This window comes from Haemorhous mexicanus, chromosome 7 (assembly GCF_027477595.1).
Source record: "Haemorhous mexicanus isolate bHaeMex1 chromosome 7, bHaeMex1.pri, whole genome shotgun sequence".
Taxonomy (NCBI): Eukaryota; Metazoa; Chordata; class Aves; order Passeriformes; family Fringillidae; genus Haemorhous; species Haemorhous mexicanus.
In genome coordinates, this window is record NC_082347.1 from 20,052,744 (window position 1) to 20,066,639 (window position 13,896).

At 35.3% G+C, this 13,896-nt stretch overlaps 1 protein-coding gene across 16 annotated transcripts in view; it reads left to right on the forward strand.

Annotated features, from left to right (window-relative positions):
• Positions 1-13,896, forward strand: part of KCNMA1 (potassium calcium-activated channel subfamily M alpha 1) — a 420,823-nt gene that overhangs the window by 278,521 nt on the left and 128,406 nt on the right. For all 16 annotated transcript variants that reach the window (XM_059851299.1, XM_059851302.1, XM_059851301.1 and 13 more), the window contains 3 exons: positions 10,319-10,429; positions 12,178-12,283; positions 13,704-13,786. In XM_059851299.1, the coding sequence (XP_059707282.1) occupies positions 10,319-10,429; positions 12,178-12,283; positions 13,704-13,786 (300 nt within the window). The remainder of the gene's footprint in view (positions 1-10,318; positions 10,430-12,177; positions 12,284-13,703; positions 13,787-13,896) is intronic.

A 13,896-nucleotide genomic window follows, 5' to 3' on the forward strand; every position in this document is an offset into this window, starting at 1 on the left:
TGGTAACAGCTGACTCACAGCTTGCAAGGCTGGGTTCTTTGACATCAGATGTTACCACTGGAGAGTTGTCACACTATAATTAGAGACCTGGGCTGTGCTATGGTACAAGTCACAACATTTTGCCCATTCTTCAAGAGAACCTGGATACCACTCAGACTACACTGATATATCTCGTATAAAGTGCTGCTATTACATATGCAGTTAACTTCTGCAGCAAGGGTGAATTGTCACTTCACCGTTTTGGGCATCAGAATATCGTGTGGTTTGTCTCTTAACTAAGTAACAATGATAATTGGCATGATTTTCAGAAAACTCAGTTCTTCAGAAAGCTTTGTTCTACTGGATGCAAAGTAGGAGATGAATATTTACCAGTTTGTTCGGTTGGACTGACTATGTAAGAAGTCTAATAGCCCTGTTTGTCAATGTTCAACCAGCAGATTCGGAACTCATACAGCTTTTTCTGACTTTCCATGGACATTGCAAACTCACATGAGTTTAGAATCTCTGACCAGGAATTTTAAGACAATTCTCTTCCCTGTATCACATTAAGCATATCTGAAGAAGAGCAGGCAGTAACCTTAATATCAAAACATTATGACAAAAAACCCAAACCTGCTATTTTTACCTGGTGGCAAAGGTTAAATTTTATTGGACCACATTACCTCATTACATTTCTATTGAAAGCCTGCTTTTTTTTTTTGACCAAGTTAAAGCTAGCTCTTTCTGGCATTCCCAGCTCCTGGAAGTGCTGGGATAAAGCCTTTACTGAACTAGCTGTCCTTGGCAATATAGAGAGATACAGCACAAAATCACTTTTAGTGTTGCCATCCTTCATTTCATTACCTACCATTGTGACATCCACCAGTAGATTATATTTGCCCTGAAAGTCTAGTCATATAGAGAGTCCTTTTCATGTGATATAAATGAAGTAGTGCAAGAAATTTATCAAATGATTCGTCCTTCTTACTATAAGAAGATAATTTTTAAATTAATTCCTTTCAAATCATCACCCATACAACATTTTGCTGAAGTGGATTATGATTTTATTTCTCCTCTCTGTGTAGCAGAAAGACTGTAAATGTCCCACAGAGCTAATTCTAGAGCACTGTTTTGTATCACTGTGTAGATAAATCAAAGTTTTTAAGTTAACTATACTATTTTTTTTCAATTATACTCAAACAATTAGATAGTTAACTTCAATATGTGCATTTATTGAGATACCCTTAAATGTCTTATGTAAATTGTGAACACTGATGTTGGAAACTTACCTAGACAAACTAAATGCCTTGATTTATTTCTGGGAATGAGTAGTATTGTTAATTCCCCAAAATATTTATTTGTCACAGAGGCCAGGACAGTTTCATTTTTATATTCATACTTGTTTTCTCAAAGAGAAGTTTTTCAAACTCAGAACATATCCCTCTGTTTTGAAAGCTCAAAAGGAGTTATAGCAGAGGGGAATATGGTTAAAGCCTGTTTTGCACACGGAGTTTGTCCCTCCTCTTCTACATTGTCACTAGTACCCAGCATTGCTCAGATGTCTCTAAATTTGGACCTGATCTTCAGTCAGAACCCCACATCCTGAAAAGCTCAACTTCAGATTACAGGCTTCTGCTAGCTTTGGGGCGTGCTTAATTTTATTTTTTCACTTTTTTTTGGTCTTTCTTTGTATGCACTGTCTGTTTGTTTTTATCTCACTCTGTTGTCAGTGCTTTCTCTGCTGGTCTCTACTGCTCATATAATTTGTTGCTTGAAACTCATCTCTGTCATCAGCACAAAAACTGTTCAATTTACTTTATGCATTGTTTTCTGGTTCAATTAATAATTACTGAGTAGTTTAAAGATGTCCTTTGCTCATGTGGGTCTTTCATCAGAGAATCTAAGCTTGAGAACTGAACAGTAAAAAGCCATTAGGACCCCTTGTTTGATGTTGCTTTTGCAGTCAGTAGAACAAGATTGATGAAATGTTATGTTTGGCCAAAATTGAAGTTTTCATTTGGAATTCAGTGTTGAGAGAATGGATTGTCAGAACCAATAAGTTTTCCTTTGCCTGGGATATGGGCATGTGGTAGTAATTAGTAGTATAAGGCCTTTAGTTGAGCAACCAAGCATAGATTCTGGCAGCAAAAATAATGAGAAACTACAGTTCTTCTATTCCTAATGTCAGAAAGTTTCCAGATTAAATACATTTCCAATATGGAAACAGCTGAATTTTGGTGAAAGATATAGTTTCAGCCTTTGAAACAGAAAATGTGTGTACTTTTTAACTCTGTACAAAATAGATAAATACATGGAATCTTCTTTGTTACATCTATATATGTTTATACTTTGTCGTGGTCTAACCCTAGCTAGCAACCATGCCAGGAAACAGCACAACATGTTGCCTCCTAAGCTCAGTGTGTGTAATAACACATTTAATAAAAATTTAGGTCAGAAATCAAAACCAGTGTATGATTAAGAATGTTGTTTTGAGTTTTGCACGAAGTGACTTAAATACTATGGAGAGCCTTGCTACAGAAGTGTGACTGTAAAGGAGCTAGAATGTAGGCATAAGAATTATTGGTACAAACTTCACTAACCAAAGAAGAGAAATAACAAACACATTAAATTTGAGCTCTCATTTCATTTTTCTTTTCAGCCAATAAAGTCTCCGGAGGATCATAAACTATACAGGATTCGTTTTGCATAATAAAGAACCTTATTTTTGCTTTAGACGAGACCCATACATGGAAACTTTGGAAATAAAAGTAGTTTGTAGACAGTTATCACTGGTTAAACGTACTAGATAGTAGGTTCATTTAGTTGTGAAAGTCCACAGGGAACCTTTTAGATTTTAAATTGAGCTGTAATTTCTGCTCTGTAACATTATTGTAAGGAGACTTCTAAGAAACAGGAATGTCTTTATAGTCTTTGACTGAAGTTTCATTTTCAGCTATTGAATAAACAGCAGTACCTACTGTTGCATTTATATGAAAATATCTATACCAATATATCAATACAAAATTTATTCTGTATTTACTAATTTACTTTTGAATCAAGATTGTTCTTGTTCCATTTCTGTATTTTTGTGTGTATACAGTCTGACTGGATTTTAACTCTGTTAAATATTTTCCAGTTGAAGATATTAATTTATTGCAAATTAGCATGCACAAAGCTCTAGAAAGCATATGGAAAGAACATTTGTAAACTGAAGAACTCAGCCTTGATAACCTACTGATTTTTTCAGTCTTTACATTGAATTAATTACTTCTAATTCCACGGACTAAATTATTTTGTCTTTTTTATGCAATACTGCTATCAAATCTGATGCAAAGTCTTTATGAGGGCAGACAGCAGGACACAGCTTTGCAAGAGTAGGTGTGGCAGAGAGAGCACTGACCTGGCTGAGCAGGGAGGTGGGGCCAGAGGAGCCACTGTGGTCCCTTCCAACCTGACCCCTTCTGTGGCTCTGGCTGTGTTTATATAAACTGCTTGCCTTGCCACCATTGTCCAGGTTTGTGCTAGACTTCATTACAGATTCAAAAGATGTAAAAATAAGTTATCCAGAGGCATTATTGTAGTTAATATGTAAGATTAAAAATGCATTTTAATGAAATCACAGTCCTTTACTGTAAAAGGTATTAGAACCTCCTGTTTCTCTTCTCATGATCTGCTCTGTTTCCCAGAGATTTCTACAGATTTCTTAAATTTACAAGCCATAAATTACCAAATCATCAACATATCAACAGGAATAATCATCTGTTAGAAATTCCTTCCAGAAGGAAGCATGGGATTCAATAACTAAACTTCACAGAGGAAAATAAAAACTGTAGACAGATAGATATGGTAAACAGAAAGACAAACAGATAATTTAAGTTGACAGGTCATATTGAACTCATTAGACATTTGAATTTCATTACAAATTAGAAAAAAGAAAAGTTTAGGCTTAACCAAAGAAAAGGTCCATTTGCTGCAGTAATGAGAGGCATAGCTCCAAAGAAAGTGACATTAAATTCTTATATTAAATAATTTGATGCAATATGTAAGATATTATTTTTTCAGCGGGATGAGAATGTAATAAGAGAATGTGACATGGATTACATTATGATCCCAGGGGTGTCTCTATTTCCCATCTGCTAGCCATTCTTCTAATCCCACTTTTTCAAATGAAATTTCACTTAGTGATAAAGAAAATCTGATGAGTGTTAAATAGACTGACAGATAGAAGAAATAGGAGAAACTTTTTTTTTTTCAATTTTGTGTGCATATTAAACTATATCCATTCTTTTGAAAGTAAGAAGGGAAATGTGGGGAGTGACATATAAGAACATTATGACTTTAAAATGTGCATTTGAGGTCTCATACCACGTTCCATTCCTACAATAACAGCACTTCTTTTTATATTTCTAGTTGAAGTTTTAAAAATTCCTTTTAAACTTAAACTTTGAAAAAACCCTCTTGGATTTGGCATCAAATAGCAGTAGATGCTGCTCAAAGTTTGACCCAAGAAAGACTGAATCTGGTTTATACATCTGCTGATCTACCATATTCTACAAACTGTACAGTACATGGCATTCCAGGCTGTGTAATGTGAGATGGCAGAAATGATGAATTGTTCAGCAAGTTTTAGAGACTTCTTGCTTTCACTCAGGTTCTGTTGCAGAAAATTACTCATGACATTTTGGGATGATTTTTGTGGAAAGAAATGCACTGGCTCTGCTCATGGATGAAATGCTCAAAAATATGAAGATCCTTTCCTAACTCCCACATTGCTTACCAAGGATTTAATTATTTTTTGGCTCATTGAGCACTTAAAAAACACATAAGGTGATTTGAAAATGAGTAATAATGGGAGAAACAATGTATTTAATATGAAGTACTTCCAGTTGAATTCAGAAGTAAAACCAGGATGGCTTGTGTGTGTGATATCTGCCACACCAAATGTTACAAAATCAAATCTAGGGTTTGGAGGGATTAGAACAGTCAGTTTAGGGCTGTTTGCAAGTGAGATGCTAATGCTGGAGGTGTAGATTACCCTGCATTTAACTGTAAGCTTTCTAGTATGGGCTCCTTGTGCATGCTATTCAGTAGTTTTTTCCTTCTGTTTATAGTAAACTACTCACTTTTGTCTTCTGGTGATAGACATGTGTTGTGCCTAAATGTTGTGGTATTTTTTCATAAAAGCAGAAATACTCTAAATAATATTGCCATTCAGACTGAATAAAAGGATGAATATTCATACTTCAAGCTATAGTGGAAGCCCCCACTACTCCAGACCCTAGGAGAAAAAAATCAGTGTACATTCATTTTATTATGGCTGGTTTGGAGGTCTGCATTAAACAAAGAATATTAACTTTTAAATTGATTTATAGAGAAACATGGCAAAATTCCTTAGGTCATGATCATAAAGATGCAAGATAAATTCATCTAGCTGTAGCTGAGCAAAGTTTAACTAAACAAAGCAGGCCAGAGTGAGTCATGTAGGATAGCATGCCATTGCAAACAGACTTGGATGAAAGCTCTAATGTGTAGTTTAAACAAAGAAGTGTGCTATTTATCCTGGATTAAAGGAGCTGAAATGCACTCTTGTATTGGTCACAAAGTGACTTAATGTTTGCATCAGAGGAAATTTCAAATGCCTGACATTAACAATTTCCTATTTGTGTTAATCAGATGTAGGATCCAGTAGGGTTCCCCTGATCTGTACTGTGCACCACATACTGAATGGAGCTTTTTGAGTGCTTCCTGCTACTACCTAATCCCTTTATTCAAGAATTAAGGGAGAATCCAAAGGCATGGAACCTGGTGGAAAGAACTGATATTTTCTGTCAGAATCAAGCACAGCAGCTGCACAAGTACACTCAGGTTCCTAAATAGCTGACATTGAAGCTATCAGGTGCAATTTACAGAATTTAAAGGTACTGAGATATGTTTTCACATATTTCAATTACATCTCCTCTGACAGTATGGCCATATGCTTGTATACTTTTAATGCTGACACATATTTTAGTGTCTGCAGCACTTCTTAGTAACTACAACACTTTTGAGATTTTTAATCCTTCAGGAATAAAGAGAATAATAAAAATCCACTTTTGGACAAACAGTTGCAGGAGAAAAAAAAGTTAAACTTGCTTGACAGTCAATTTTCTATATCCTTTAATGTTTTCTGCTTGTCTCCTTTTTACTAGGAGGTTTATAGAGCCTCATGGGAGAATCAGATTGAGAAATTAGCTTACAGTATAATTATCTTTTTTTACTGGACACATTGGCTACATAAGAGATCATTAGATCCCATCATCCTTGGGCTCAAGTCTTCTGTGAAAAAGAAAACACTTCAGATTGTGGCTGCACAGCACTTACTACTCCAACAGAGTTAACCTGAGAGGGGAGTTTATATTGAAATAAGAGAAAGACACAGAAGCACACTCATGAAGTTTTGGGCTGAATATCAGAATCCTGAGTAATGTTTGGTAAATCATGAAAAGCCCAACCACCTAGAAATGTACTGTAAATTGGTATGTTTAAGAATGCATATCACTAATAGATAAACAAGCAGACCACATATGCAAACTCTGTTGACTTTTTTTTTAAACAAGAAAACATGACTGACATCCATCATTTCTTTGAGCCAAACCTGTTAGGCTTTACAAGCTGCTGCCTGCTTCAACCACAGCAGCTTGCTGCTGGTAAATAAAGAGTTTAGATGGTCAGGAGATGCAGGAATGAGCAGAATGCTCAGCAGAGATACCATGGAAAGATCTGAGCATATGTATTTGATATAAATATCATAATTTTATAGAGGCATCTAGAGCAATATGCACCCCACTTCCTTTAGTTACTTGACAAGTGAACACCAAGTATTCAACTGAATACTGGACAGAATTTTGTATTTATTATTGTTGATTTATTAGAACAGACTAGTTGGAGTGAGTTTTTGGAGTTTTTTGGAGTGAGATTCTCTATACTTATTCCAATAAAATGGATGTTTCTTGCCAAATAAACAGACAAAAGATTTGCCTTTTGTATTGTGTCCTCTGAAGGAAGAACCATGCAAAGATCCTTTTTAAAGAATCCCATTGAGAGTGGATCTGTTTTCATTTACAGTGCTATTTGCATGGTTTAAGTGTATGTTCTCAATAATCTCATGACAAAAATATAGATGTTTTAACTTTTGCTCATTTCATTGTTTTCCTCACTGAAACTGTTTGTCTCTGTAGTAGCTTTGGATTTTTTTGTCTCCATTTTTTTTAAAACTTTATAAGAGACTGGAGGATTTTTAGTAAATGGATCATTATGTCAATACTAGGGTGGGAAAAATTAGTTACCATAGAGAATTCTAATTATGTAGAATCACAGTTGAAATCAACTGTGTACATCGTTTCCAATTCTTCATGTTTGAAATATTTTAATATTTTTTCATATTTATCAAGTTCATTTTGAGAACGATAAATATATAGGGGAGAGGATGGATTAGCCCATCTTTGTTGATATAATATAGCTCCTGATAAGGTTTTGATTCTTTGTAAAAGGTTTATTTTGCAACCTCACGATCATAGAGCAGGAATTCTCACTGGTATAATAAACCAGTTTCATGTCTGATATGTGTACCAATGACAACTACTACTTAACAAAAAACTTAGTCCTTCCAAATACCTATCATTAATAAAAATGTGTAAATGCTTAAGTCATATTTTTCAGTATGCCAAGGGACTTAATAGATTTTGTTTGTAAAGAGTAAAAAAAAAGAAATAATAATAATGGACTAGTTCTGAGGTTTTTCAGAAAGAAAAGCTTAATGCAGAAATTAGATACTTCTGTTGACCAAAGGAACTTAATTCTTTTCTTTCTACTAACCAACTCTTTTGCAGAAGACAAGAGACATCCACTATGTTGGCTTTACTTTCTCAGTGCATGAAAAAAAATGAGTGTTTAAAAAAATTAAAAAGTGAATGCATTGGTTACTAAAACAAACAGAGGAAGTTATAAATCTTTAAATCATATACAGGACAGATTGGAACATTATAAGTTCCAATATAAACTCTTCAAGTTTTCTTAAATAATATACCTAATAACTCTCTATGGGCAAGTAGGAAATCTGTTTTCAATTTCTTTTACTTCTAAGCAAAAATATGACTTATGTTACAGGAGGATTTTTTTAGTGGGAGTTTTCAAAAATTAATGCAAGTATCTTACCAGAAAATATTTTTTGAAAGCCAGGAGGTTTGGTTGCAGTCACTGTTCAGGACACTGCCATGCAGTGTATAAGAATAGCAAAGAAGAGAAGAATAGATTGTGTCCAGCTCCAAATCAGAGTATAAAAGGAAACCACAGTGCAGATGCCTTTTAACACTCCAAAAACATTTAGCCCTGATACCCAAATGTGAGAGTTTTTGGCAGCCAAATGTTTTATTTTCCCTGGAGTGGATTGCTGTGAGTCCCTACTCAGTGAGTATCATAACAGGATTGTAGCAAATGCATCTGCTTGTAGCAGGAGCTTTGTGCAGCAAATAACCTCTGGAGGGATCTGAGAGCATGAATTGCCTGGTCATCTTTTGATACTCTGGTAATTTCCTCTGTTATACATATTTTGGGTTGCACAGCCATACTTGTGAAATGTGGACTCCAATTAATGACGAGAAGAACCCATATTAAGTGAAATCAGCCAGGGAGGTAATAAATTTTCCCCATAGGAATGCAGTGTATCAGAAGAGGATTCAGGAAGAGACCCAGCTAAAGTTAACAGCACTGGATTTGTTCAAAGAACTTCCCCTAAAATCAGGAGCTATTTCTGCTATCAAAAGCTATAAGCTATCCAGATGGAAAGTTCAATGTCTTATATTAGTAAGAGATGGAGACATTTGAAGACAATAATACACATAGTTTTAAATCGGTCATCTTGGAAAACATGCACAGACAGTATAAGGAATACAAATTATTATTTTTACCTGCTATTTATAATTTCCCTGGGACTTGGTGGGTTTTTTGATGCTATATGGGTTTATAGCCAGGAAAAGTCTGGAATACCACCAGACAGAAAGCACTTCCCTGTGTGTTAGTGTAATGTAGTGTACCAAACAGTCTGTTCAGAATTCACATCAAGTAAACTACTAGGATTTTAAATATCTCTTCAGGATCTGAAGCTTCCTGAGGTTTTCCATTGCTGCTTTATGTATAGCAGTGCACTAAGTCATACCTGTACAGCTCTGGCAACTCAGACAATTTGCCATCAGGGAAGCAGGGGCAGAGTCCTTCTGGTGGGGGCAGTGTAGGCATGGTTCTCCCCTGTACCCAGCGTGCTGCAGACTCTGCCAGGCTGCAAAGCTCCCAGAGGAACCTCCAGAGCACCCCTTGGCCAAAGGAGAAAGGCTGACCTGATATATTTTATGTCTTGTTTTCTGATGCTGTGCTTACCATCTCATAAAACAGGAAAGCTTTAACTCATGTTTTTGTGTTTTTAAGTATTCACAGTCCAAGGACATTTATTGCACCTAAAACTTATATTTAAAAAAAAAAAAGGCAAAGCAGAAACTGTGAATAGCAAGTTTAGCAATAAACATTCATATGTCGAGTCCTATGTTAAATACAACCTAGCATGGCCAGAGTCTCTTGTAAACTTCTATTTCTTGCCTGTTAAACAAAATGAAACAATTGAAATTTTAGATTGTTGCTATTTCTAAAACTGCATTTGAGTCCTTGTGATGTCTAAGTACTCATGTAAAAGGAGTTATCATGTTTCAAAATAAATATTTAACACACTCTGCTCTGCCAGATCAGTGATAATAGTAAGCAGTGACTTTTTGTTGTAAAATACTCTCCCTCTAGGATTTATGGTAGGAGAAAGATTTCTTTTCTTGTGGCTTATGGCCTGTAATTGGAAAGCTTTGCACTACCTTCCTTGGCACAGAAGTCTGCTTCAACTATAGAAAAATAGTCAATCATTTTAGGGAGATTTGTTGTCACAACCCAAAAATTTAAAGAGTAAATCTTATTAGAGGAGTTAAAAATATCGAGAAAGATGTGTAAAATGAGGAAATATGACTTTTAAAAGGTCTGGTTAATGCAGTGCATAAACATATATAACTGATCCTACTTATTGTTAAATGTGTAATACAAACTGGGCAAACGGCTTTACAGTTGACAGTGTGTACAGAGATATATTTGTAGTTGCAAAAAGCCTTTTGTAATTGATATTTTTTCTCTCTGACTTCATGGAATAGGATCTAGAGAAACATCAAGAAGAGACTAATGCTCTTTTTTCTCAATAAGTTATCATTTCCATCTCTGCTTGCTTTCTTGTTTTACCTTCTTTGCAAGATTAACTCTGATTTTTCTGTGACAGGCACATAGTTGTCTGTGGTCACATAACACTTGAAAGTGTGTCGAACTTCCTGAAGGACTTCCTGCACAAGGATAGGGATGATGTCAATGTAGAAATCGTCTTTCTGCATAAGTGAGTAATCTTTCAGCATTGGTCTTATCATCTCTTACTAAAACTCATTAAGTTAAGCTGTATCTTCTGGGAAGAGAGAGAATATTTAAAGCTCCAAATAACCATAAGATTAATATTTGCTTTTATGTTTATTAAAAATATGTCTTGAGAAAAGTGTTTTTTTTCCCTGCATTTTCCATAACCCCCTATTAAACATATTTGTTTCAAGCAGACAGACTTCAGACCCAGTTGTGTTTTCTGCATAGTTGAAGTGGGGATCAGTTTATGAAATAAAAAAAAATTTAAATGGAAATTAATATATCCCAGATATTTTTTTAGTGGTAAATATTCTTAGGAAAACTGCCGAAATTAGGAGCATCAGTAAAACTAATGAAAAATATGTTGTACAAACTTATGGTATCTGAAAACACCTTTTCACCCTGGATCTCTCTAGGAAAGTTTTTATTTTAAAGTGCAAAATATTAATAAAATGAAAAATGTAGGTACAGATTCAATTTTAATATACCAGATAGTTTACAAACCTATTGAAAATAGAAATTAAATTCTTGCATGGTGATAATCAGTACTGCTCTTTATTGCATTATATACACATACCTACACACACATAGTATCTTGCCTTTTTCTTATCTGGAATTTGGAAAGGCGTCTTAATGAGGTTGGTGTTTCCTCCAGGCTCTCTATGATGTGTCACTTAACAACAATTTAATAGCTAATACAATGCCTAATAGCCATGCCTGGGGAGGAGCTAGAAAAAGCCACATGATAGGAGACAGTATCTTTTCTGCTCTCTAATGGCATCTTTTTAGAAGAGTTGCAAGTTATAAATAAATTTTTTTGCATTCAGCAATGCATTCTGCACTTTTTGTCAAAGAAAATTATTAAAAATTTGAGAATATAATTTTTGATGATTTGACAGTGAAAGCTGAAAGCTAAGCATCAGCAGTAGTTCCACAGTTTTTCCTCTAGTCCTTTCAATTTGAACTAGAGATGGCATCCTCAAGTAACTACATCATTTTTTTTATTCACTCTCTATGTAATAACAAGTGACTGTGAGAGGAAATTGGGGATCCAGATTTCCACAGTGAAAATGTGTGGTGATAGGAATCAGGAAACTGCACATTCACATGAAAGGAGTTTAGCACCTTGCTACTTGTTGGTGCCTGTAGCTATTAAATTTCTTTCTGTTTTAATGAGTGGCACCAGAAAAGATATTTACAAGGTGGTGCCACGTTTTGTAATTGACTGTAATCAATTTAATTTTTCTTTTGTTTCTGGCAGAATGAAATCAGACAGAAAGTCATGGCATCATTATGTTTGTTTTAATTGTAGCTTATAGAGGCCTGGTTTCTTTTTCTGATTTTTAGAGATCTTGCATTGAGCTGTTCTATTCAACACAGTCAGCTGTGGTGGGAATGGTAGGGACGTGCAGAGGATGATTGTAGTTCTATATAATGCTGGGAGAGGATGTTTTCAAATGCTTGCACCCATACTTCTGGATTCACATCCCTTGGAAATGTACATATTATGAACGTGGAGAGTAGCATAAGGTGGGCCAGGAGCACTGCAGATACAAGTAAGGCAGTGAAAGCAGTGTAGGGTTTCTCTTTTGAGTAAGGCACACTGTTTCCATGCCACAGAAAAAGCACCAGCAGACTCTGAATATCAGGGTTTGTAAATGCGGGAAATGGAGCAGTTATGGGAATTGACCTCTCATTTGCTCTTGTGTTTTCTTCCTCTTTCCACTGCAGTATCTCCCCTAACCTTGAGCTGGAAGCTCTTTTTAAACGACACTTCACTCAGGTGGAATTTTATCAGGGTTCAGTCCTTAATCCCCACGACCTGGCAAGAGTGAAGGTAACAGCTCTGTTGTTCTGTTCTGCTAATTGACCTTTTTCTAAGTACTCCTTGCATTATTTGGAAAAAAACCCAAACACTAAAGCCCTTCTTCATGTAACCCCAAAAGAATGGTTTTCTCTCTCTATTTTCTTAAGTAATAAATTATATCTATACTGCTAAACCTTTTTTCCCCATATCTTTAGATCTTCAAAGCTACAACAGTGACTTAAGATACATTGTCTGCCATTCCATTGAACACTTTGTGAATTTTTCATTGACGTTTCATTCAAAAGTGTATTTTACATTAATGTTTGATGTAGCAAGATATTGTCTTACAATAATTGCTTAAAGTGCTTTTGTCTTAACTTATCAGAACAATCTAAAAATATTTTTTCACCCTCCAAACCCTTTTTCTGTTGTCTAGTATCCAGAAAGAAAAATGCAAGTTAAGATTTTTGGTAGATAAAGTTAGATAGTTTTACTTATTTAGATATTTGTTTTCTAGAATTTCTAAATGGTAAATTATTTCCTTCTCTTAAAGCATGAAGTTTGAAAAAAAAGAAAATTAAAGAAAAATCAAGTTGTCAGATCCATCATTAACTTTTTTGTTTTTTTATTTTTTTCCCCAATGAAATGTAAACTGGCTAAGTCTTCTTAACTTAAGTCAAGAATATTTTATTAGTACAGTGTAATTTACACTTTCTGGAGTACTAATCATGTCTTTTGTCCATTTTGACTGCAGAAATTACTTAAGATTTTTGCAGGCCAATGCACACTATTTCAGTTCATCAGAGCATGTCCTAATTATGATCATAAAATCATGTGTTCTTATTTTTTGTTCTGTATTCCACCCTTCTTTGCGTTGATATTTGGTTGTATACACTGGAAAATACTTTTGTCATCTGCTTTGAGTTCTGTAAAGCTCAGGTTTGTGTGAATCTAGAGGTCCTGTGGATAGATAGTTGTCCTCCTCTTGCTTTCTAAATCTGGTGATCAGATTCTAAATCAGTTCAGCCGCCTCTTCCTGTCTTGAATAGGAAGGTACTTAAATTCCCAAACAAAGCTGCAGGACTTGTTGGGAGCACTGTGCTGATGCAAAAGGAACTTCCAATGGATTTAAAAGTCTAAATACCAGTGTCTCGTTACAAAACATTAACATTGCCACCTTTGTGGCTCAGCTGATGCAGAGTAAGAGTTGTCAGTGGAACTGCTGACGTACTCTGATCATCATAAGCAAGTTCCAAGAAATTCTGTGTGCATGAGTGGTTGTATTCACTGGCGTGAGCTCATGTTAGCCTAGAAACATTTTTGATTAGCAGTATTGAGAGCTGACACTCACACTCATGCAGCCAGTGCTGGATTCCCTCACAGTTTATGAGGACGGAAGAGCTGGAAAGAGATGTTGCTTTATGTGTTTCCTTTTTCTTTGGTGTCTCAGATAGAGTCAGCAGATGCGTGCCTAATCCTTGCCAATAAATACTGCGCTGACCCAGATGCTGAAGATGCCTCCAATATTATGAGGTAAACTCTGTAATTTTTAGTAGCTTTTTGGTTCTCAACTCTGATTAGCTATTTTTATATCTGATCTGTTGCACTCAAATAGCACCGTAGGTTTGTTTGGTTTTTTTTTT